The 25,610-nt window shown below is 35.1% G+C and overlaps 1 protein-coding gene across 2 annotated transcripts in view; it reads left to right on the forward strand.

The window, feature by feature from the left end:
* Window positions 1-18,254, forward strand: part of KCND2 (potassium voltage-gated channel subfamily D member 2) — a 484,939-nt gene extending 466,685 nt beyond the window's left edge. Inside the window, exons 2-6 of one of the 2 annotated variants that reach the window (XM_055283798.2) lie at window positions 881-1,043; window positions 9,479-9,574; window positions 10,446-10,538; window positions 13,694-13,941; window positions 15,596-18,254. In XM_055283798.2, the coding sequence (XP_055139773.1) occupies window positions 881-1,043; window positions 9,479-9,574; window positions 10,446-10,538; window positions 13,694-13,941; window positions 15,596-15,773 (778 nt within the window). In that variant the 3' untranslated portion in view covers window positions 15,774-18,254. Of the gene's footprint in view, window positions 1-880; window positions 1,044-9,478; window positions 9,585-10,445; window positions 10,539-13,693; window positions 13,942-15,595 lie in introns of both variants that reach the window. The other variant, XM_055283799.2, reaches the window with a different exon arrangement.
* The last annotated feature ends 7,356 nt before the right edge of the window (window positions 18,255-25,610 follow it).

The following is a 25,610-nucleotide window of genomic DNA, read 5'->3' on the forward strand; positions in this document are numbered from 1 at the left end:
GACCAGACCACTCAAGATATGAATCTGATTTTCAGGAGAGACATCATGGCTGTCAATATAAATCAAAAGCATCAGCTGCATAGAGATAGTTTTAAGCTATGAGATTGGACAAAGTCACATAGGAAGTGGGTTTATATGGAGAAGATAAGAGGACTGAAGACTGAGACCTAAAGTACTCTAAGGTTTAGAAATCAGATAAGGGGAAAGGAGGCAGAAAAAAAGATGGAGAAATGGTAGCCAATGAGGTAGGAGGGAAAATAAGAATATTTTCTAATACTAAAGCCAAGAATAAAAGGAGTCTTTCAGGGAGAGGATAGTCAACTAATAAGCTACAAATGAGAGATTGAGTTAGATTTTTATGGAGAAATGGCCATTAGATTTCACAAGTGAAGGTTAATGGGGACCTTGAAAAGTTTATTTTTTAAATAATGACATCTGGTGAAAGGAATGTGATGTGCTACTTTTTCTACTTAAATTTCATAACCAATTGAATGTTGAAAAAACTAAGTGGAAAATTGTGTTATCCAGAGTATAAATTTCAGCATAGAATTATTGAGTACTAAATAAATGTAAAGAACTGTGTCACAGCGTATAAAGGAAAAATTGAAGAGCTCTCATTACATCATCTGACTTAAAATATTTTCCAGTCAAAAAGATTCCTAAATGTTAGAATCACTTTCTACAAGTTTGAAAGGTAATTTTTATATTCAGATAGTTATAATTTCTGACATTAAAGTCTGAAGCCATGTATATTATAGTCACGAAGCAGAAATAGATATGTCCAAAAAATCATTTCACTTAAAGGAAAAAATTCTTAGTTTCAGGTAGAAATGTCTTTCTGTGACTTAAAACAATATATATATTTTTTTCTTTAACCCAGGTATGGTGACATGGTGCCAAAAACCATAGCAGGGAAGATTTTTGGTTCTATCTGTTCGCTGAGTGGGGTCTTGGTCATTGCTCTACCCGTTCCGGTGATTGTATCCAACTTCAGTCGCATCTACCACCAGAATCAACGAGCAGACAAACGAAGGGCACAAAAGGTGCGTATTCAACTCTGTGCAACCATGGTTTAACATTTCCTACTTTTTATAATGAGCTTTAAAATTTCTTAATGGTTATTCAGTGCTCTGGATTGGTCAGTAGTTGCATCAATCAGGACCAAGTAGGTTATTCTACACTAAAAAGAAACGTAACATCTCAGTGACTTAAAACAATAAGCAATATTTCTGAATCATGCTACAAGTCCATTACTTGTCCAGAGAATAGAGAGTCCATTTTGACAGTGTACTTCTGCAGTCACTCCAGCAGGAGTAAAGGGCATGATGAATCACACACTGCTTCCTAATGCCCCTCCTGGAAGTGGTTTGAGTCACTTTCTTGTCTGTTGCCTTAACCAAAGCAAATCACACAGCAATGTCTAATTTCGAAGTGGGCAGGAAAATACAATTCTGCTATGGGGCCAGAAGCAGAAAATAAGAAATATTTGAGGAACAGCACTAATGACAGTAGCAAAATAAGAAACAGATTCTTGGCAAATTTTATTAAAATCAGATTTCTAGATCTGATTCATGGAGTCTCTATCTATCAAGGGTCAAGCTGGTTCCAGTAGATGAGGGTTATTAAAGGGCACCAAAATGTGTCTCAGATATTTTACATAGTTGACACAGGAAGTAATCTGATCATCTGTAGCTGAATTTTATTCTCGTCCCAGCAGCTTACTGTTTGTTTGAACTTCATGCCAGGTAATTAATCCCTCTAAGAATAAGCATAGTGTGCACTCAACTATAAAATGGAGAAAATAATAAATAAGAAGATTAAGATTATATACAAGTATATATAAATTTATAAACACATCATATTATCAATATTTAATGTTTACTGATGGTTTATATGTGTCAGACATTAGCCTAATGTTTTTCACAAAAGAATTCATATGTTAAAAGACAAACCTTAGCCAAATTAAATTGAAATGTTTAATTGAGCAAAGAACAATTCATGAATTGGGCAGCCTTTCAAGCCAGAGTAAGCTCAGAAACTCCAGCACAGCCACATGGTAGAAAAAGATTTACAGGCAGTAAAAGGAAAGTGACATACAGAAAACAAAAGTGAGGTACAGAAACAGTTGTACTGATTATAGCTCAGCGTTTGCCTTATTTGAACACAGTTTGAACAGTTGGCCCCCTTTGATTGGCCAAAACTCAGTGGTTGGCACAAGAGTGGGTTACAGTCTGTTTACTGCTCCATATGAGTTACAGTTCACTATGCATAGAGAAACCTTTAGGCTAAATTTAAAATATGTAAGGAGGCAACTTTAGGCTAAACTTGAGTCAACACATACAACCTTCACAAAAACTCTAGCATTAGTTACCATTATTAGCCTCATTTTATAGATGGGAATCCTCAAGTACCCCCCAAATTAAGCAACTGTAAGGTCACATACCTGTTAAGTTGGAGATCCACCATTCCTTCCAAGCCAGTCTGGCTCCCAGGTTCGTATACACAAACACTATGATAAGGTGCCTCTCAGAAAAGCCATGTAAATGTTAGTATACTTCCCTTCCCCAATCTTTGTCAAAATAGTCACCTTGAGAGGCAGGACCCTTGTTGCTTAGAAATAATCTTGGAAATCTCTTTTGTAGTTTCCTTTGGGCTTATGGCACTGTATTTCCAGTGTTCTTCATGGTCATTATATTTTTGTCCTTTAAGGATAGACTCATTTTAAAAAAAATATCCAAAACCATTCATAATCATGACTAAAGTGGATGCACAACCTGGGTGATGTGTTATAACTGCAAAATATCATGAGAGACTTTGGTGTAGTTATTCACTGGCTTTGTAGGTAATTCCAGAACGGGATCTTAAGCACGCATATGAACAATGTCAGCCTCTTAAGCAAAGTATACAATCTCATAAAGTAAGTCTTTGGAAAGTTCTAGTTAATCAGTGTGGCCACACAGCATATTTTTCCAGAGAACTAATTTGTGCCCACCGTCAAAGATCTTCTTCCTTTAGCAAAGAATCACTTTTTCAAGCCCTGTAGTTACTTGCTTTATGGAACCCTTCATTTTTGGACAAATGCCTACCTAGCATTTAATTATTACAGAGAAGAGTTAGAAATAGTCCAGTCAACGTGGATATAGAGAACTGATCATCTAATGAATAGGGATGAGTAGAAAAAGGCACCCTCTGGACAGTTGTAGTCTTATGTAGGGAATACATACCCTTGGCAAGCAGAGGTAAAGGGATTTCAGCCAAAACTGACCCCACCGGGGACCTTCAAGCACCACAATCGTGACGCTGCCCATACAGTACAGTCCCTCTACTGAGTACAAATGCGCGTTGTCTAAAATAACAGGATCCTACCAAAAGTGTAATTTTCAACCACCCATCTTTCTCCATTCTAGAAATTTCTCCTTTAGTATAAGAGACAACTGTACAAAAACTATGGAAAGCACAAATCTAAATTTCTGATAAACCAATTTCCCAAACACCTGTATTTCTTCGGAGTTTGTCATCTGCAACAAAGAAATCAATAAAGAAAACCTTGGAATATTTTAGAAGCCTTTTGGTCTACTAAATATTAAATACTAAAATACATTTAGAAATCAAAAGTAAATAATGTGACATTCTAAAAGTACACTAATTGAAAAGTATATTTTATGAGTGCTTTTTGGTATCTTTAAAATATTTGCTATATTTTTAGTTTCTGCCATAATGCAATGAATTTTACAGAGTTTTACTACTGAAAAAATTGGATTAATGAAGTCAAATATAATAACCAAGTATAATATGTCCAGTATGCGGACTGAGACCAATAAACTGAACATAATCTTCTAACAAAGAACAGTGGATATGAACTAAATAAGTTACCAAGGGATATTTTCTATTTTCCTTCCCAAGAGATTGGGGGAAAAAAAAAGCAGAACAAACGCCCATTAGCCTAAGACAGTTTATTTATCTGGGACTGGGCTATGTGCCAAATATTAAAGTTATGCAAAAATGACCAGCTAATTCAGTCAAGCAAGCATTCAATTCAGTAAAAACATCAGTCCCAACTGACTAATAAAAGTAATATTACAAAATGGTTTTTTAGACCATATTTTTGGTGTTTCATTCAATTGCCCCACCAAGACCAAGCAAAAACATGAAATAGACACAATATTAATTTTAGAAAATTCCTATCATCACCATCAGAAATACTTTCCTTCTTCTAGGTTCTTCCATTTGCAAGTACTCTTCCTACTTTTGCTACCCACTCCTGCCATTTACAGGGAATACATCGTTTACCCCATTTCTATCAATCCTTGATAAAGTCTTAACTAAATACTGACATGCTGGTGGGTATAGGCCTAAACCGTGACACCTCTCCTCTACTCCCACCATTGGTAATTATATTTTAACAGATTTATTGATTCTCATAGTTATTCTGTAAGTATTTACTGAGTAGACTGTATTAGCCAAAATAAAGCTAGATTAATGCAATGACAAGTGGCAGGTTGACATTTTGAAGCAGCTCTTTTAATATATGGATCACATCACCTAATCATCTGCATACTCACAGGCTAACCTGTGAGTAATTATCATATAATAATCATAGTAATTATAGTTATAATTTAATAATACTAATTGCAACAACAAAAACCCTCACTAGTTTCTAGAATGTTCCAGGTGTTTTATATCTGTTTTTTTGTAATATTCACAACCAACTTGCAAAGGAAGTATACTATTTCCATTTTACAGATAACTCGCTCATGCTCACAAACCTAGTGATTAAAGTCCAAGGCCAAAAAATTCTAGTATTATTTGAACTATGAATATTTTAGGATATTCCTATAGATAATTCTAAATGCAGTGAGAAGTTTAGAATCAATGAGCCAACGTATAGTGTAATATTTTTAAATTTCACATTGACTTAGAAAGATACTACCCATAGGTAGTCTGCCATTTATCACACCCTGAAAGGGTGGTTTTCAAACTTTAGATTCATTAGAATCATCTGGAAAGCTTCCACAAAAAAAAAAAAAAAAAAAAAAAAAAAAAAAAAAAAAAAAAAAAAAAAAAAAAAAACAGATTGTTGAGCCCTACTCCCAAAACATCAGACTCTGTAGTTTTGGGTTAGAACCTGAGATTTTGCTAATAAATTCCCAGATGATGCTGATACTGCTGTTTGGGAGACCACATTTTGAGAACCATTGCCTAGTACATTCAGCAATGTCCAAATCAAATATCTTTTTAAGTAGAATAATGAAAAAGCAAGAAATAACTACTTGCTAGAACCTGAGAATAATCTCTTAGGTTATCTACTATTAAAAACAAAATTACCCAGCTTCTAATTCCACCTAAGAATTTGGTCTCAGATGCCCTCCTATATCCTCTTTCAGTTCTCACCAATTCCAACATGGAATCCTCTTGTAGACCTCTCGTTGCTTAGCCTCTTCCACTGACCCAAATCCCAGCCCTTTTTCTGCTTAGCCCTGCCATCTCCAGGATTAACCAAGTTCTGGACCTAGGAATATTGCACTGTCTGCCACTGACTTCTTTCTTCTCTTTTTATTGTAGTTTGGTACTAACTTGTCTCATTTCTAGCACAGTTATTTTTCTTAGCAAGTGAAAAGATTCCAATAAATGCCTTAAACTTCTAAAAGGTGACAAAGTTTACTATGCTACCTCCAACTGAGGCATTTTACTAACCCCTAAATGAGAGAAACAACTGTAAGCAAAATTTCCAGAATGCATGTTACAGGGAGTGTGGAGGCAGGTATTTGAGGAATAAGGAATTACCAAAGAGAAACACCTTCTTTACCTCACCTTTAAGGCTGCTTAGGATACCTTATTTTTCAAAACATTTTGTGATTTGTTAACAAGATGGCCCAATAACTTCCTTTAATCTACCTCATACCTCATTTAAGGAAACCAGTGAGGTATGACCATTTAAGGAAATCAATGTCCCAGTGGTGTTTGGCTTATGGATCCTTTTCAGATTGACTTCCACCCTCTGTTCCACAACATACACTATAAAGTTGATGTCACTTGGCATAATCAAAAAACAATCTACTTGATAAAACCCATTGTGTTCCTCTGCATTCTAGCCTGTGAGTACTTCACAATACAAGATTTCTATGTCAAATTGGTTTGAGGAAATTTGCGGATTATATATCCCTGTTCTCACAGTGATCATCCACAATGTCATATGGTGTGAGGAACCCAAGAGCAAAGAAACCTGTTTAACACCTCAGCATTTCCCAGCCTTTTCTTGACAACAGAACCAGTCATTTGCTTCATCTGTTTGATTTAGATTTTACTTACTACACTTACGAACTCCTTGGAACCAACTTTGAGAAATCCTGCTAAGATTAGATGATTAGACAAAAACTGCAGCTATGAATAATCGGGATGCATAGTAAGAATATGTTTATGAGACAGACAACTTTTTTCCAAACACCATCACCATTTAAGGCAAATAAATTGTTTGAAAATAACTATAAAGCTTTTTTTACACTGAAAATGTAAACCTTTAATTAAAATTTAAGAAGTCTCCTACTTTTCATACAGCTAAGATAAAGTACTTACTGAAACTTTTCTCTAACTTCCATATTATTTGCTGGTACTTTGCCATGCCAGAAGTTGTATGTCCTAAAAGGGTCGGGGGTAAGAGACTGAAAGGAATACATTTATTTTCACCAGCAGATGGCTTTCTTTTAACCTCCCAATTACATAATCGGCGCTGCCAAGATTGTCACACTGAGTGGGTCAGAAGTAAAACGATTTCCTAAAATATCTTTGTAAAATAATTTCCCTCAATTACCTGCTGGAACCAAAGAGGTAATCACAAGTCATAAAGGCTAGCATTCAACAGGCATTTGTTGTGGTGCTCCACAAGAGCAATTAAACCAATGAACTCCTATGGAATTGTAGCCGGGTCAAAGAAAAGCCATGATTGAAACTGAGATGGGAAGTTCTTTTTCTAACACGCTGCGTGACTTAGCAAAAATGGATAGTCTGTCTCTAAAGCAACTTCTTCTTTTTCCCTAAGCTTAGAACTACTTCTGCAGTAGTGTTTGCCACCATATATAGGCTTTCCATTATATGATGAGAAATATATGTCATGTTATCTTGCTGGACAGTATTTTTGGTTAACGTATATGTTTTCCTAATAAAACAGTTTTACCCAATGCTGCTGCTTAATACTTACAGAATGAAAGGAGGAAGGGAGGAGTTGGGAATCTGGAGTAGAAAGGCAATGAATGTTCCAGGATACTAAAGAAACTTTAAGACTGAAATTTCAACAATAATCCCTTTTTGGAAACCAATATGTAAATTGCTTATTTCTGAATTATTAAGCTAATTCTGAGTCGTTTCCAAATGTCCTTGTCACTTGCTACTGTTTCACTGAGTCTGGTCTGAAATCCTGAAACTGCAGCCCAGCTTTTGAAGTTAAAATTTTTCTACCTTCCAATTTCATTCTCTACTATTGTGTCAGTATTTTGAGTGATCTAAACATTATGTTTCCAACAAAGAATGAAATTTGTCTAATTTTCTCATCATTTATAAATATGGGCTTTGTACAAAGTATATTATTTTAACCTGGGATTAGCACACAGGAAGAATAAATTTAGGAAGGAAGGGAGGAGGGGTGGAGTTAAAGACAGCTGATATCTTAATGCGATTTTGAGAGCTTCCGACATCTCAGTGCTACTCTCAAATGATATGTGTGAAAGGCATCTTGGTACAATAACTTTGAAGGGAAATTTGGTAAGACAACAAAAGAAACACACACACACACACACACACACACACACGTGCACTCCCTTTGGTCCAGGAATAATTTTGCTTTCAGAAATATGTCTTGTAGATAAGCTCATCATCATATTCAAAGCAGGCAGCCTTGCTTATAGTTGCCAAAGATGCTTTAAAAATTAATTGGCAGTTGGCCTGGTCAATAAATAATTATTTGTTTATACCATGGTGTATTATACATTCATAAAAAATGAGGTGGATCTTGATGTAATTAAGAAACACAACTAAATGCAGAAGAGTGTGAGGAGTATTCTCTGGAGTAAAAATGTATGTGTATATACATTTTTCTTAGCAAGTAAAAAGATTGCTAAGTCATCTACTTGCTCTTTTATGCTTAGAAAATTTCTCACAGGATTCTCTAGAAATATTACCAGTGATTGATTCTGAAGCCTAGGAGTGGGAGGGCTCCAAGGTCAGAGACAATTGTTTGCATGCACTTCTGTAGTATTAAAAATTTTGTCATATGTATATATTTATTTTTCATTTAAAAAATCTAGATCATTTAAAAATTTGTATTAAAAAGAGCATTCCAGGACTTGAGACTAAAGATAGTATTTTTCTAGGTTGTTTAGAAGGGAAAAAGGAGAAGTTTTGTGAGATAAGCTTACAGGAAACTTATCTAAGCCATCCCAGTCTCTGTTTTACATACACTTGCTGGCTACATGTAATACAAATAGAATGGTCACCAAAATAGTGCTCTCAAGGAAGGGAAAATGAGACTCTTTCCATGAGGGTCTAAATGCACATCAACAACAGCAGTTAGAAAGTAGAATGGAATATCAGAAACCTGGCTACACAGCCAGATCCTTAGTACTTACACTTTAGGGATCTCACTGTAACTTAAAGGAACAATTGAACTGGCCACCTAAACCCTCTACATTAAAGGATATTCTCTACAGATGCACACACACAAAATGCTTTAAAAATGAAAAACGATCTTTAAATCTCTCTGGATAGGCTTACTATGTTCTTCATTTCAGCCAGTTCAAGAGTGAAATACAAATCAGATGCACACATGGTTGTGTGGACCTATGCTGGTAGACAAAGTAGATAAATTCAGAGTTGTTTTTGTTTGTTTGTTTGTTTAGAGAGAGAACCCATGTTGTTTGGCATGGGATCTACCTTGGCTAATTTAAAGGATAATTGCAAAAATATAATTTTATATTGGAGGATGCAGATATAGATGAATAATGGTTCTTAAAAAAAAAAGGAAGGAAGGAAGGCAATCAGTTCTTGATACTTAGTTACTAATTTTTTTAAGGACATTAGTTTAAACGAAAAGGAGTTGGCAGCTGGTTTCCTGAGCTACCGGTCTTCATTTCATTAAGTTACTCAGATCGGGATAAATGAAAATATAAGTAAAGTAATACAGCTATTTTTATTTTGACAGAATTGAAAGAAACAATAATGAGATAACTTGATCTTACCGTAAAGACTTAATTATAATTTTTAAAGGCATAAGCCAGCTCCAAGGTAGTTCGTTGATTTTACTGATAAATATTAACTGAAATAAAGCACTTAAAAAGGTAGAGAAGTAATTTTCAATAGTTGCATTTGAAAAGCTGGCTTACTTTTAAAAATATGTAGGCTGACAATAGGATTATACAAGAGTTCATTCACTGTTTTAAGGAAATAATTTATAAATGTTAATGAGATATGTATTTTTCTTCTCCTATAGAAAGCTAGACTGGCCAGGATCCGGGCAGCCAAAAGTGGAAGCGCAAATGCTTACATGCAGAGCAAGCGGAATGGTTTACTCAGTAATCAGCTGCAGGTACAATCAGGCACATCTCTTTTTTTAATGTTCAATTTCTTGGTTTAATATTGATTTAGTTCTACTTCCATATAATTTTATTATGGCTAATTATGACAATGGCTATCTAAACAACAAAAGTTTTTTTTGTTTTTTTTTTATAACTTCGCCCTATACATCCCTGTTGAATGTAGAAGGTTAGAAACTGCACTATGAAATACTGCCAGTGAATCATGATGCCTATTCATCATTGGGCAATATTTCTACACTATCTCTCATTAGGTAAAGGTAAAGAAAATGCTTAATAATTCAAATGCCTAATTCTTTTTTATTTCAAATTTATCTTCCTTAACGTTCATTTGGGTCAGGGGTTGGAGTGGGTGGCTAACATGATATCTTGTTTTACTTCATAACGAAGAGGGAATACCATTCAGCATTAGGAAGATCATATGGCATAAACTACAATTTGAGAAAATTTATTTTTACCCCAGAATTTTTCTTTAATATTTAGGATTCCAATCTTTACTTACAAAATAGCTTTTATTTATGTGCACATGATCATGGTTTCAAAATTTTCTAAGCACTGGGTTAAATTTGATCATCAAAACATAACAGATTCCCATCTTACAAACATAGTTGTTAGTTGAATGAGTAAAAGAGATTTAAAATTTCAATTCAAGGAGGCATGTCTAAAAGACCAGACCATTCATTTGATGAAATTGTAAATGCCGATCATCCAACTTAACAAGAATTGCACATTTGTTCCTTTCTAGTTAAAAAAAATAAAACGTTGCCAGTTAATAGAGCAGATCTCTCTGTGGAAATGTGTAGCCGAGGTTCGAGTTGTTTGCAAATAAAATAGAAAGCTCTTCTGTCTTCTCTTTGTTAACAGTCCTCAGAGGATGAGCAGGCTTTTGTTAGCAAATCCGGCTCCAGCTTTGAAACCCAGCACCACCACCTGCTTCACTGCCTGGAAAAAACCACGGTAAGGAGACAGCATGACTGCCTTCCCCTGCTCTCTGACAGTAATTCCATTTGCTTTTGTGCATACTTAATGCTTCCGAGTGTGATTTCAGTGTCTGCATTACTGGAAAACATGCTAAAAAACAAACAAACCAAAACCCCACAATATTTGAAATTATTTTGAAAGACTGTAATGACATTTCAATTTGGAAAGTATTTTTGAAACTTATTTAGAATGTTTTATTCTTAGCCGCTGTCTTAACTCTAGTCTGAGAAGTCGGTTAATGCAGATGAAGAGTGGTCTTCCAATAGTAAATCCTACACAATATCATTTTCTGTGATTCTTAAAATGCTGATTAGACAGAAAAAAATTAATGGTGCTCGAGGGTCCCTAGCATCTAGATCAAGAGAATAGCAATAGCAATAACAAAAAACAGAGAACAATGGAATATAAGCATTTGTTTCATTCGCAACCATAAAGAATAGAGATAGATAATAGAAACTATTCTCATTAGAAAAATGACTCATGTAATCACTGGTATGCCCTTGGGTGCTAAGGAGTGAGTCTGTATTTCTCCACTTACAAGCTCTCATTTGGACCTCCTCATTGGCAAATCTACCAATTTCTTCACCAGTTTGTAAATAGGAGCCACAATCTATGATGATCACAGAGAAGAACAAAATCTTCACCATATTTGGATCATGTCAGCTCACTCACTCTCGGCTGACACATGATTTGTATTCTCAGTTCCAAAGTATTGCCTGTGCATGTACTTATTTACCAATAGAGTCATTCAGCAAATATTTACTACTTGCCTACTATGTGCCCAAGAGCGAGCCAGACCCAAGAAACGCCATGAAATGAGGTGTGGCCTCTGCCGCCATTTAGCCTCCGTTTATAAAACAAAACCCCAGACAGGGCTGTTACTGGAAAAGAGCAGCGAACATGGAAAGCAACAACGGTGCCACAGTCAAGAGAGTCAAGAGGGCAGAGCCATGAGGGGACAGGTCAGGCAAGGCTTCCTGGAGGAACTTGAGTGGAGACCTGCAGGATGACTAGGAGTTAGCTAGGCAGAGCAATGAAGGGGCTAACAGGTGATATAAATACCTGAAGAAGAAAAGAACTCAGCCTAGGAGGAAGTGAAAGGATTTGAGGGTGGTCAGAAGGAGAGTGTGTAGCATGGCAAAAGAGGAGGTGAAGGGAAAGGCAGTGGCCAGATAATGTTAGGCTTTGCAGGCATGTGGACAATTTTGATCTTTAGTTCGTGGAAATTATTTAAGTGTTTTAAAGAAAGTAGTAACATGATTATACTTGCATTTTTAAATAAAGATATGCACAGGTCTATAACCTAGTAGGATAAATTTGAAAGTTAAATGATACATTAATAATAAAATGTTGGCCGGGCACAGTGGCTCAGTCCTGTAATCCCATCACTTTGGGAGGCCAAGGTGGGTGGTTCAACTGAGGTCAGGAGTTCAAGGCCAGCCTGACCAACATGGTGAAACCTCGTCTCTACTAAAAATAGAGAAAACTTAGCCAGACGTGGTGGCATGACCCTGTATTCCCAGCTACTCGGGAGGCCGAGGCAGGAGAATTGCTTGAACCCGGGAGGCGGAGGGTGCAGTGAGCTAAGATAGTGTCACTGCACTCCAGCCTGGGCAACAAGAGCCAGACTCTGTCTCAATAAATAAATAAATAAATAAATAAACAAAATATTTTTATTCCTATCTTTTTTGTTCCCTGTATTTTCCTTTTTTAAGGGCTTTTTTTAAAGTCAAAAATCACTTAACACCAACTAATATAAATTGTGCTACCTATAAAAGTACGTAGTAACTAATAACAGAATGACTCCTACACTTTCAATCACTGATGAGATAAATTAGAATCTCATGCGTTATAACTTAGGTATGTGAAACCATGCATTGTAAGAGAAGGAAACAGATTGTGAATCTTTTGTGCACCATTTTTTCTTTAAAATTTAATATTTAACATGAAATTCTGTCTTGTCTGATTATATTATTCTCTAGACTTTAAAGAGTAGAATGTTAAATTTCATTTATTTCAAAATGCTTGTCTCAGCAAGGAAATGACAAAACGAGTAGCTAAAACATAATCTATTTCTTATTAGCCAGTGTCTTGCTTCAATTGTTTTACTAATATTTTAGGATGAGAGATGGTTAAGTGGAATTTGGTATGTGCAAAGCCTTCCATTATAAGACTATCCCCACCCACGCAAAGAAAAACAAAATAATAATTGAGGTCATTCTCTAGTAGTTCAGACCAAAAATGTTTTCCATTATATTTCTGAGGTGAAATTATTCCATATGCATTTCAGGAGGTTTTTTGCTAAACATTTTAAAAGCAAAATTGATACCATGTTTCTATAAAATATATGTGAAATGATGCCTATTACTATTTGCTACTGGTCTGGAAGTTAGGAAATAGTGACGGAAAAACCCCAAATGCATACAGAGATCATGAGTACAGCCAGTGATGCCAGTGGTATATCACGAAGATTACAAAAAAGGCCACAAAAGTTCAATGCTAATCCCTTCTGGGTCGAACACAAAGTGATACATTCGGCAGACAATTGTATTTTACTTATGTAACTAATAAGTCATATTTTTCTGTACTGGGCATTTTTAGAGGAACATATAAAGACATGGATAGTGTCTTAGGGGTCTCATTTTCTAATTTAGAAATGTTTTCAATCCCATGTGAAAATATTTGCTAATATATAACAGACAATCTAACTTGGGGCACCCTATTAAAATAATCTCTTTTCCATAACTTCAACCTTTTTAAAAAATAAAGTCACAGGGAACTTCCCTGTGGGTTTTATCTATATGCATTTTTTAGGTTTTTTTTTCCTTAGCTTATACCTTCCAGATTTTATGTTTAAATAAATAAATGATATTTCAAGATAAAGTTAGTCTATAAAGGGACACTAAATCAGCCTACAGATGTCAATCTCTAGGTTTAACCACAGAGCTATTTCCACATAAATGCCAAAAAGAAGTGGTTTTGATGTCAATCTTTATGAAAATGGCTTTATTTAACCACGGTATCAAGTCTAACTATACTTGGGCATATTTGAGCTTTAAAAATAAAGCTATGTATTTCATTTTTTAAAATGTGCTTCTCTGTTTCTTCATTTACTTGCAACTGTGGAACAGAATCATGAGTTTGTGGATGAACAAGTCTTTGAGGAAAGCTGCATGGAAGTTGCAACTGTTAATCGTCCTTCAAGTCACAGTCCCTCACTGTCTTCACAACAAGGAGTCACCAGCACCTGCTGTTCACGACGACACAAAAAAACTTTTCGCATCCCAAATGCCAACGTATCAGGAAGCCATCAAGGTAGTGTACAAGAACTCAGCACGATTCAGATCAGATGTGTGGAGAGAACGCCTCTATCTAACAGGTACCTGAGATTAATCTGTGTTGTCTACACACCTGTGCTGGTTCCCAGGGTGTGTCTTCTGCACTCATGTTGTCACTTATGTGGCCTCTAAATCCCTAGCTCCTATGGTAAAGGAAGAGACAAAAATGGTAGTGTAACAAGTAGGCAAATGGTTCTACTTGCATATTCATTAAGGGTTAAAAGTAGTGGTTATATCAGTATTAAAAGAGTCGAAAGAAGAAAAGATGATTGGGTGCACACAAATGTGTTTTACTCTCTTCTGCTCCACAACCTTTTCTTATTTGGGCAAGGACTTTTATACTCAGGAGACTCTTACATATTCAATAGCCTGAAATGATGGTGGACACTACTAAAAGACTCAAATGAAATTGAGATCAACATGGCTAAAAATTATTTAACAGCACGTAAAAATATACAAACACACTCTCTGTAACAGTAAAAGTGAAACTTTGCCTACACAAATCATTTCTATTGATATATAATTCTGATCAGAAAGGTACTTTTGGACCATATCAAACACAAAATCAACATAATACAAAAAATAAATGAAGTACTAAAATTGTTTGCCTCTGTTTAGTTTATGAACAAGTTAAGTAAAACTTCCATATTAATATTTTTCCTTTGCTTTTCCTTATTCACTGTTTTTACCACAAATGTGTAAAAATAAAAAGTTGTACATTTAAACAATACATGTCATTAAAAATCAGTTTCTGCCAAAATAATTTTATTCCGTTTTCAAATTGAACAGCATATATTGTTAGAGTGAGAGTCTATAAATTCAGTCCTCTTCTTTGTTGGCATTCAAAAGTCTTTGTTGAAATCTGGATGAGACTCTGAATTCAGGTGACGTTGATTTACATAAATTGGATGTCTCTGGGACTAGAAAATTAAAATTAGGAGCCATAAGACTTCTATCTTCAATATATTTTAGCTCTGCAGTCTTATATCCTTTATAAAATGAAGTCAACAATGGAAAAGTATCTAGCAAGAAAAGCTTAGGACATAAACATCTTCATTATGTTTTCCACGAAAATAAAATAGTTTCAAGCTTATGTGTATATCCTTCTCTCTCATTTACCTTTTATCCCCTTCCCCACATAGAGTATACAATTCATCCAAGAATACCATTTGGGAAAACCTTGAAGTATTAGATAGTAATAGATAAATTTTTTGATTTTTGTAATATGTGATCATCATTAAGTTGAGAGATTTGAAGGCATTATATATCCCAAAAAGACATGAAAATGAAAATATTCTGTGGTCAAAAGAATTAAGAAATCAATGTGATATGGCTCTTTCATAGTGGTTTCTCAAACCTCTCAGAGGTCTGTCTTAAATAAAACTACTTTGCTCAGCCCAGGCTGTCCAAATCTTACTTGATGCTCTTTCTTACATTGTTTTAATAATACATTTAGTTTGATAAATACTTGATGGAACCAAGTCAAACTGTCTTTTAGAAATTTATTTAATGTTAATTACTGACTATGTTCATCTTTAACATAGATTAAGATTTGGTGTTTGATATTTTTAATTATAATAACTTTTCTTAGACAATTAAAATATTTTTATAAGCATTACAACACATATTCTTCAGTTGTATGAAAAAAAATTTTAAGTAAACAACTTACTTTCTTAAATATTTTTTTTCTATCAGCCGATCCAGTTTAAATGCCAAAATGGAAGAGTGTGTTAAACTAAACTGTGAACAACCTTATGTGACTACAGCAATAATAAGCATCCCAACACCTCCGGTAACCACACCAGAAGGAGACGATAGGCCAGAATCTCCTGAGTACTCAGGAGGAAATATTGTCAGAGTTTCTGCTTTGTAAGACAATTGGAATAAGGTCTAAGAGAATCCGAGCCCTGGCTGTGAAAAGAATCTCAACGTAGAAGAAAGAAGAAACAATAAATATTCTGCAGATTAATGCAGCAAAGGAAGAAGGTTGGTAGTGAAACAAAAAAAAAGCTTCCAATCTTAAGGATGTGAATAAAACCACCAAATGGCATTTCTAGGCAGTTTGACCTGTTATACAGAGTAATATTCTGTGGCCCTTTGACTTTGTGAATGAGCACAATGAAATGCCGCCTATTGATGCTTCTTATGATCAGAACTCTTTTTTAATAAAATAAATAAAATAAATCTTTGAACATAATGTTCCAGTTGAATGCAAAACAAAAAAAACATATGGAAAACATTTTGATAAAATTTTTTCCTGTTAAAACCATGAACATTGGCTATGATGAAGATTATGACATATGAAAAAAACTCACACAACATATTTGTATTGACTGAAGGAAACCATCATAATGCATGCTAGAATTCTTTGAAGCAGTGATCTCAGTTTCCTTATGTTGTCTTCAGAATAGGCATGATAAACTATAATTGTAGAAAGGGGTAATTTCTGTGCACTTACAACAAGCTGAGTGTTCATGTTCCATGGTGGGCTGTGCAAATAAACTCCTTTTAGACCTGCAGTATTTCTCATGGGGATGCTCATTAGTAAATCTAAAGTGTTCAGATAGTTCAGTATTCATTATTGTTTAACTTTGCACCTAGATACTGTTACAACTGCAATAATTCGTTGTACAACTGTTGTATCAGGAATCAGGATTTTTTTGTTGTTGTACTTTCCAGATCTTTATAGATACGGTAAGAGCCACGTTCGTAGAAAAACTTCTGGTGTGGCCAGGTTTTAGGTAACTTTTTAATCCAAAACTATTGTGCCATAAATGTTTTTCAGTAATATTCTTTGGTCCACTGTATTCCTGTGACACGGTGCATTATCTGTTCTTGTATTTCTATAGCACCTCTCTATTGGGTTTATCATCAACAACAAGACTAATGTTTACTGTAGTTTAAGTGACTTTCCTACTTTTGTATTTCCAAAAAAAATTATCTTGTAAGTAGATTGTCATCAATCCCCTTGTCAAAAACTAGAAAAAAAGGAGTTGACCCATATAAATTATCTCTAACGTCTTTGTTGTTTATGGAAAAGCCCAGATACTGGATATATCACCATGTATTTTATGAACAGAATTGACTGGGACTAATATCACAGGATCAGTCATCTCAGAATCTTACTTGATGTATTATTTATTTTGCTTTAGATCTTGAATACATTTTGAGAATAACTAATGTGGATTGAAATGTAGAGATAAACTGGAGTGCTTTATTTAGCACTATTTGATGAAAGCATGCTTTCTACGCCATTCAGGAAGGCAGCACAAATTTATCTCAGAAAGGTTCCTGTGTATTGCAAGGTACAATTTTCTCCAGTAAATCAGGAGAACAGGAGTTTGATGATGCAAAGTTGATCTCTGTACATTTAAGTGAAAAGTTTTTACAACTTTTCACCCTTAAAATATTTCAGCAGACATGTCTGCACATGACAGTGTAAAAAAGTTTAATGTCAAATGCAAAGTTTTTATTCATTCCAAGCCACCACTGTAAGGAATAAAGCTTAGCTTCTGTACATGGAAAGAGTTAATAATTATCCCTCTATTAGAGATGAGATTTTTAAATGTTTATCATATTTAATCATAAAAAGGGGTTAATCCAACCATTTTCAAGTAAAGTCAGAAATTCTTGCTTCCCATCTCTAGAATAGCCTCTAGAACAGTGCTATGCACATATTAGATCTTAATAAACATTTGCTGAGTGAAAGTAAGATAAACTCAACTATCTCTTGGGAAGAACTGGCTTCATTCCTAGTACATCTTTTAAAAAGTTACTAATCTTCCAGCAGTACAAATATTAACAATTATATTAACACCTGCCTCATGTCAGTTTATGCTTCTAGAGCAATGTCTAGTGAAACTTATCTGATGGCATTTATTGAAAACTTTCTAAAAAATAGACTAAGGAAACCATAATCAGAATTACTATGTCTTTTGATTCCCAACAAGAAGTTCTATTTTCATGTTCTTAATATTGCATAAAAGAAAATGCAGTTAGGTTATTCAACTGACAATTCTGCCTCCTCTTTTGATTTGTCACTTACCCAAAATTATTAATTTTATTAGGCTTTTGGAAAAGAAAAATACTTTTTGATGTTTTAGGTGATTTAAAAATATACTGTGTTGGTGGTGAATGACTATTGATGACTGTGTTAAGTGCATCTGTATTGTAAGTGAAATGTAATTATTTCTGTGTACCATATGGAGTAACTAAGGTCATTGTTTTTGACAATTTTGTTTGAAATTCATATATCTTATTTCAAAGGATAGCATAATATCTGCATTATGCTGGAAAAAAATAGACCTTTGGAGAATACTTAAATAAAACATGTGCATGCTTGAACAGGACAAAATGTTGACTGTTGCCCTATTTTCTTATATTTCATTCCTTTCCCGAAATTAGGATATGCCACACTCATAATATACATGTGGGAGGACCTTGTGAGACATACAACTCAAAGGACACAGCAATTGAAAGTAATGCTTAAATCTTATCTGAATGGGTGGAGACCGTAGCTTTTGCCAGTAATGGGAATTAAGGCAGAGATTTTAACAGAAAAGAAAGTATCAATTAAGGAAAGCCAGTCCCTGAACCTTATATACTTCTTTTTTTTTTTTTTTTTTTTTTGAGACGGAGTCTCGCTTTGTCACCCAGGCTGAAGTGCAGTGGTGCGATCTCGGCTCACTGCAAGCTCCGCTCCCGGGTTCACGCCATTCTCCTGCCTCAGCCTCTCCCAGTAGCTGGGACTACAGGCGCCCGCCACCACGCCCGGCTAATTTTTTGTATTTTTAGTAGAGACGGGGTTTCACCGTGGTCTTGATCTCCTGACCTCGTGATCCTCCCACCTCGGCCTCCCAAAGTGCTGGGATTACAAGCGTGAGCCACCGCGCCAGGCCTGAACCTCATATACTTCTTAAACACCACTACTTGCATTAAGCAGAGAAGCTCAGGGGTAATGGTTTTGGTCAGAACTTAACTAAATTCTTAATCAAAGGCTTTATTCTATCTAGGAAAGCAGGGTGATTTATTTGTCTAGCTATTCGTGTGTATGTATGTGTATATGTAGATATACATTTATTCATACACATATACATAGATTTTCATTCATTTTTAATATGCAACCACTGATGGTTTCTCTTAATATCCTGGAAAGGATAAAAAGCAAGAAAATGTTAAGAGTTTATAGAAGAAGGAAAAAGACAAAGGAAATTATTTAGTAGAAAGACTGATTTTAACTGCTGATATATATGATCCTTTTGGTGGATAGTCTCTATCTTTTCTTGTTAATTATTTTCATTTATAGCCTTTGATTTATTAGGTGTCAATCTTGCATTAAAAAGTTCAACACGCCTCCCTATTCCTTCAACTTAGTCACAATGTTGGCTTAGAAATAGCCTCTTGGGAGCTATAATATGTCTGCCAGTAACATTGCTCAAAAGAATAAAAAAGGGTTCTTGAAATTAAATTGATGACTCCTCAGAGTTTCATAAGAAAGGCATCTTCTCTTCCCTACAGTGTCATTAAGGTGTTTGTTTTATTAACTCACTGGTACAAGAATGGTTATTACTCTGCACTGTGTAAACATCTGAATTTTCAACACAATTGTGTAGGCACACAGTATTTTTTTAATGAAGGTTTAAATTATATCTATGAAGGTTTAAGTCATATCTACTTCAGCTGGTTGTATTAGGATACTAAAATATTCTTTACAGAGCTTGATTTTTTACTTCTAAGGAATTACTAACTTTGAACAGCAAGTTTGCTTAAGATAATTATAAAATATAATTTTACAAAATATTTTTAGTTGAAAATAATATTAAATACATAGCATACCTTTAATCTTTCTCTTTACTGCCTGCCCTGCCTTTTTTCTCCTTTATCTTCAAGCATTAACTATTATTGTAACAGATTATTCTTTGCCTGTCCCTAATTACTTTTTTCTCTAGCTTTTCTATGGAAATCCTTTAGTGTACGTAACTAATATTCATTCTACATATAATCCAATTTATTGAATACAGATGATGGGCCAGACATGGTGATAGAGACATACAGATTAAGAAACCAGATCAAATCCTTTTTAAGGAATCATCTAGTGGAAAATATTTCAACTCTCTTCTTTACACTACTATTCATAATCTTACACTTCAAATCTTCACCTTTCCATTATGACAGTCACTCTTCTACTTCAGTCTCCTGAAGACATCTCTCCAACAGAGGTTACACAAAGATACTCTTCTTCAAGGTGCTTTCTAAAATATTTTCATCACGTCATTAAAATCTTCTTTCACTAGGCAATGGTTCTGTCTCTATGGGGGCTGGCAGGCAGGGAAAATGAATTCCTACCTGCCCAGAGAAAGAACAGGAAACAATAAAGGTAAAACAGAACCCAAAGGAAGAAGAGCTTCATGTTTATGCATCATGTTAAAGTTAAAAGAAAAAAAACTTTCTCAAGTATCCACTCTACCTTTTCAACTATAATTTCAGAGAATGTGAAGAACATTATTAAAATAGTTTTGCAGGAGGACTAATACACAATGCTTCTGTGAATCTGAACACCACACCTCAAATTCTATTATCTGATGAATCCCATTGAAATATCTGAGTAATTGGGACAACAGCAAGGTAAGTCTGTAATCAGGGGCACTCACCAATAAGGCGGGCCTGGTTGGTTCACGTCAATTCCAAAGCAAGAGGATGGTTGAAGACGGGTATTGAATAAGTAGATAACAAATATTTGGAGAGAGATTTGGAGGAACCCTGGAAGACAACAGTAGGTTATTGGCAAGGGCTACAAGATGGTAGAGACATCCTTGGGCTTTGACTCTAATTGAAAATACAGAATTTTGGCCTGGCACAGTGGCTCATGCCTGTAATCCTAGCACTTTGGGAGGCTGACGCGGGTGGATCACTTGAGGTCAGGAGTCCAAGACCAGCCTCACCAACGAAACCCCATCTCTACTAAAAAAAGAAAAAAAAGAATAGCCAGGTGTCCTGGTGCATGCCTGTAATCTCAGCTACTCAGGAGTCTGAGGCAGGAGAATTGTTTGAACTCAGGAGCTGGAGGTTGCAATGAGCTGAGATTGCGCCACCGCATTCCAGCCTGGGTGACAGAGGGAGACGCCATCTTAAAAAAAAGAAAAAAGAAAAACCAGAATTTTAGAGGTCAATTTAGAGCAATTTAATTCCTTGGTTAGAGCTACAAATTTCAGCACCAAAAATTCTCTTAACCTGTTACCAGTTTTTAATAGTCATACACCAGTACTGCTCAGACATCTCCTATACTTCCTGCAAGATGAAGAACAGAACCCTAAAATTAACAGAATAAGCTATTTCTCCAAGACATGTGAAGGGGAGTTGAAAGAGCCAAGGCTGAGTGGACACTGAATTGGGTAGAGGGGTTTGTTAAATTTCCCAATCAGAGACACCTTCTTGGAGAGGCAGAAGATTTCATTACAGAAGATATAACAATTTCGAAAGTAAAAATGTCATGTGCATCATAATTTTACACAGCAATCATTCTGGACGTGCATTAATTTATTGCCAATCAATCTGGTAAAAAAAATGTAAACCCACTGAAGTAAAATCCTAATGCACCCTTTTCATTTTACACTTTCTTTCTTCAATAGGTTAACAGTGAGTACTAAATAATGATGATTATAACCACCATGGAAAGATAGCAATAATGACTGTTAACTTTACTGGATATTAAATATAGGCCAAGCACTGTGCTAATGACTTCACATGTATCAATCCATTCAGTAATTATTAGCCACATTTCCTGATGAGAAAACTTTAACACTGAAAAATTATGTGTGGGTTTTCCTAATTTGGATAATATAAAATTTTAAATTATGTATTTCTATGACAGAGTTCTATTGTGTAGAATTATTGATGTTATTTCTTCTTTCAGGCTAACAGATAAATTAAAAGAAATGGGGGTGGAACACAGAGGGAGGCCTGGGCATACCTGTGCTCTGGTGACTGTGGTCATTATCAAGGATAATCTTTTTTTCTTCCCATTTTCTTTGGTCCAACACATTTTATCATCTTGTTGTTCTCTGATAATAACTGCTTCCTAATTGACTATCGGTAAATTAAAATAAAATGGGACCTGGCTAGGAAATATATTACTGTCCTAATTGACAAATATTTTTCCAACTCCGTATCAGTAGAGCATACACATTTAGTTAATTTTCTAGTAACAGAGATAATTATGTGGTAGAGCATCTATTATTTCTCACTTGCTCCCCTTTTTTTAACCAATATTGACCAGGCTGGCCTCTAACGTGTAGCCTCACCTCCCCGAGTGCCAGGGCAACCGGCCTGAGCCACCGCGGCTCTCGCTCCCCTTTTTTAATAAGGTCTGCCAAAATTTTCAAGGTTGTTTATTAGGGCTGCAGTTTTAGCCTGCAGCATCTAATTGGTGCACAGTCCAAGTCCTGGAGGCTGATCATGAAACAGAAATACTTTGGAATTAATATCAATAACCACAATTCTCATCCTTCATTATCTTTTGTATCTTCCTGAATTCTTGCCGGCAAAAATTTCAGAGGATAGGAGCAAAGTCCCTATTGGCATTTAATACCACATACAAAACAATGTGCAGAGAGATTCAGATAGGCAAAATAAGTGCGTAATTCAGTATTCCAAGTTAATATAATATAATTAAAAATATGATTGGATTTTTTTCAATCCTGTTGTTCCAATCCATCCTCACAAACATTTCCAAAATTTTTCTGAAGGTCATTGAAAATTTTTATTTGTTCATAATAAAATAAAAAGCTCCAGTAAAGGTGTAACCATAGACTTTTGATTTATTCAGAACTGTAGAAAATTTAATGTACCTTCTAAAATGGTACTTGGGATATAAGTACTTCCCATAAAACTTCTTATTTGGGCTTCATCGTTTGCTTTTTTTATGTTCCAAAATAACACTGGCCTATGAATAATATCTCTTTACTTTCCACTTCAATCTTTCCCTTTCTACTTCTCAAATGGTAAATGTGTTTTCATTGTAAATATTAATATTGTGTCCAAAACTTTCTTAACATGAGAAATTAAGATGCAGTCATGATTTAAAAGACATGTATGCGAAATTAATGTCATACATACCTTATTATTGTCAAATTCTGATGATAAATTATATAAATTTAATATAATAGATTTTATATGATAAATTATAATTTTCTAAAATTATACAAATTTTATTAAAAAATAACAAAGGTTCCCCAATTTGCCATACAGAAGGATAAAAATATAATTTTTGGTTTTTTCCAAACTGCTAATATACAGCAGATAGACCCTAACACAAAATCACACTACACTATGAAAACAAGGCATACATATATACAAACACAAATACATACAGTCATGAGCCACATAGCAATATTTCAGTCAATGATGTACTGCGTATATGAGGGTGGTCCCAACAGATTATAATACTGTATTTTTTTTTTTTTTTTTTTTTTTTTTTTTTTTGAGACGGAGTCTTGCTCTGTCGCCCAGGCTGGAGTGCAGTGGCACAATCTCGGCTCACTGCAAGCTCCGCGTCCCGGGTTCACGCCATTCTCCTGCCTCAGCCTCTCCGAGTAGCTGGGACTACAGGCGCCCGCCACCACGCCCGGCTAATTTTTTTTGTATTTTTTAGTAGAGACGGGGTTTCACCGTGGTCTCGATCTCCTGACCTTGTGATCCGCCCGCCTCGGCCTCCCAAAGTGCTGGGATTACAAGCGTGAGCCACCGCGCCCGGCCCTACTGTATTTTTACTGTACCTTTTCTATGCTAAGTTTCACAAATACTCACCATTGTGTTACAATTGCCTACAGTATTCAGTACAGTAACATGCTATACAGGTTTGTAGCCCAGGAGCAATAGGCTTTACCATAAAGCCAAGGTGTGTATTAGGCTATACCATCCAGGTTTGTGTATATACACTCTGTGATATTCTCATACAAGGACAAAATTGCCTAATGACATGTTTCTCAGATCTCATCCCTGTTTGTGTGTGTGTGTGTGTGTGTGTGTATCAGACAGCTCTACTAATATCTAAAATGAAATGAATTTATTCATACAAATGTGCAGGAGCTGACTAATGAGAGATTAGTGAGAGAAATGGATTTATGAGTGACTAGAAGAACTTGAAACCATGTATCATTTGGAAGAAACAAAGTTTGGAAAACCAGAAGAATTCAATGTCATGCCAGTTTCTTTGGCTGTCTTATTTAGAATTCAGTTCATTAGCAAAGATTCTGAGAATTTAGTTAAATTGTACTGCAATTATTTACTATTAGATATAGACTTAATGAATTTTGTAGGATTATCTGAAATTAATTCAAGACATTTCTCTCATCATCTATATCCTCATATTATAATAGGTGTTTCAACCTAAACTTAGGCTGAGTACCAAAATGATTATAATAAATTTACCTTAAGAGACTAAGATTAGGGGCCAGTCGTGGTGGCTCATGCCTGTAATCCCAGCACTTTGTGAGATCAAGGCGGGCAGGTCATTTGAGCTCAGGAGTTCGAGACCAGTCTGTCCAACATGGTGAAACCTCGTCTCTACTAAAAATACAAAAATTAGCTGGCCATGGTAGCAGGCGCCTGTAATTCCAGCTACTTGGGAGGCTGAGGCAGGAGAATCATTTGAACCTGGGAGGCAGAGGTTTCAGTGAGTCGAGATCACGCCATTGCAGCCTGGGTGACAGGGTGAGGCTATGTTGCAAAAAAAAGAAAAAAAAAAAAAAAAAGAGAGAGAGAGACACTAAGATTAGGGCCATAAGTCAAAAACATGAGAGCATAAATGCCTAAGTGTCTGTATCTGAGTATCACTTGTTCTAATGAAATGTTTTTTCTGTAATTATTGCTTGCTGACTGCAGTCTAGATTTAAATACAAATGAACAATTGAATGACTATGGCTTATTCATCATTAGTTGCACTTCTCCATTTCTTCTCATAACTAAGAGAAAAATATATTCAATACCCAAAGTTTATCATAAAAGCACTACCTCAACTAAGGTTTTTTTAACAATATAATAGAAACCCAAATAAATTAGCTAACTTAGGCTTCCAGTGCATTCCTCATAATAGAAATACATAAAGTAGTATAATAAAAACAAATTTCTTGTGCATACATTTATATTCTTAATCATAGATTACCATGTAGTTTACATACATGTTTTATTATCAAATCTCTTTCATGTTTCAGATAAAAATCAAGAAAGAAAACATTGAAGGAAAGGGTGAACATGTGGACACACACACACACACACACACACAGCACACAAATCAAGGCAGGCACAATGTGGAGTTTTATTTATTTCGCCGTCTGAGGAAACTAGAATTTCAGTGAAATCTGAAAGAAGACTTTTTCTTGCCATAATCATTATACCTCCTGATTTTTTTCCTTTGTCGATTGTAGAAAATAATAACATAGCAGTGTTTAGGCTTTCAAATGAATCTTTCCAGAGGTATCATAAGTAGCATTCTTATGATTACTAAAGGCATTATCTTTTTTCTAAACTTAAATGCTTTAGAATGCCTGAACCTGCATGAGCTAGTACAAGAAAGAAATAAGATAGCAGTGATTTTGATGCACACATGAAAAAGAAAAACTCCTTGTTTGTTAATTTGGAAATCTATTGAGCATCTGTGCTCTTTCAGATCCTTAATAAATTTTCATAACGTTTAATCAATTTCTTAGGTAAA

This window comes from Symphalangus syndactylus, chromosome 6 (genome assembly GCF_028878055.3).
Source record: "Symphalangus syndactylus isolate Jambi chromosome 6, NHGRI_mSymSyn1-v2.1_pri, whole genome shotgun sequence".
NCBI lineage: Eukaryota > Metazoa > Chordata > Mammalia > Primates > Hylobatidae > Symphalangus > Symphalangus syndactylus.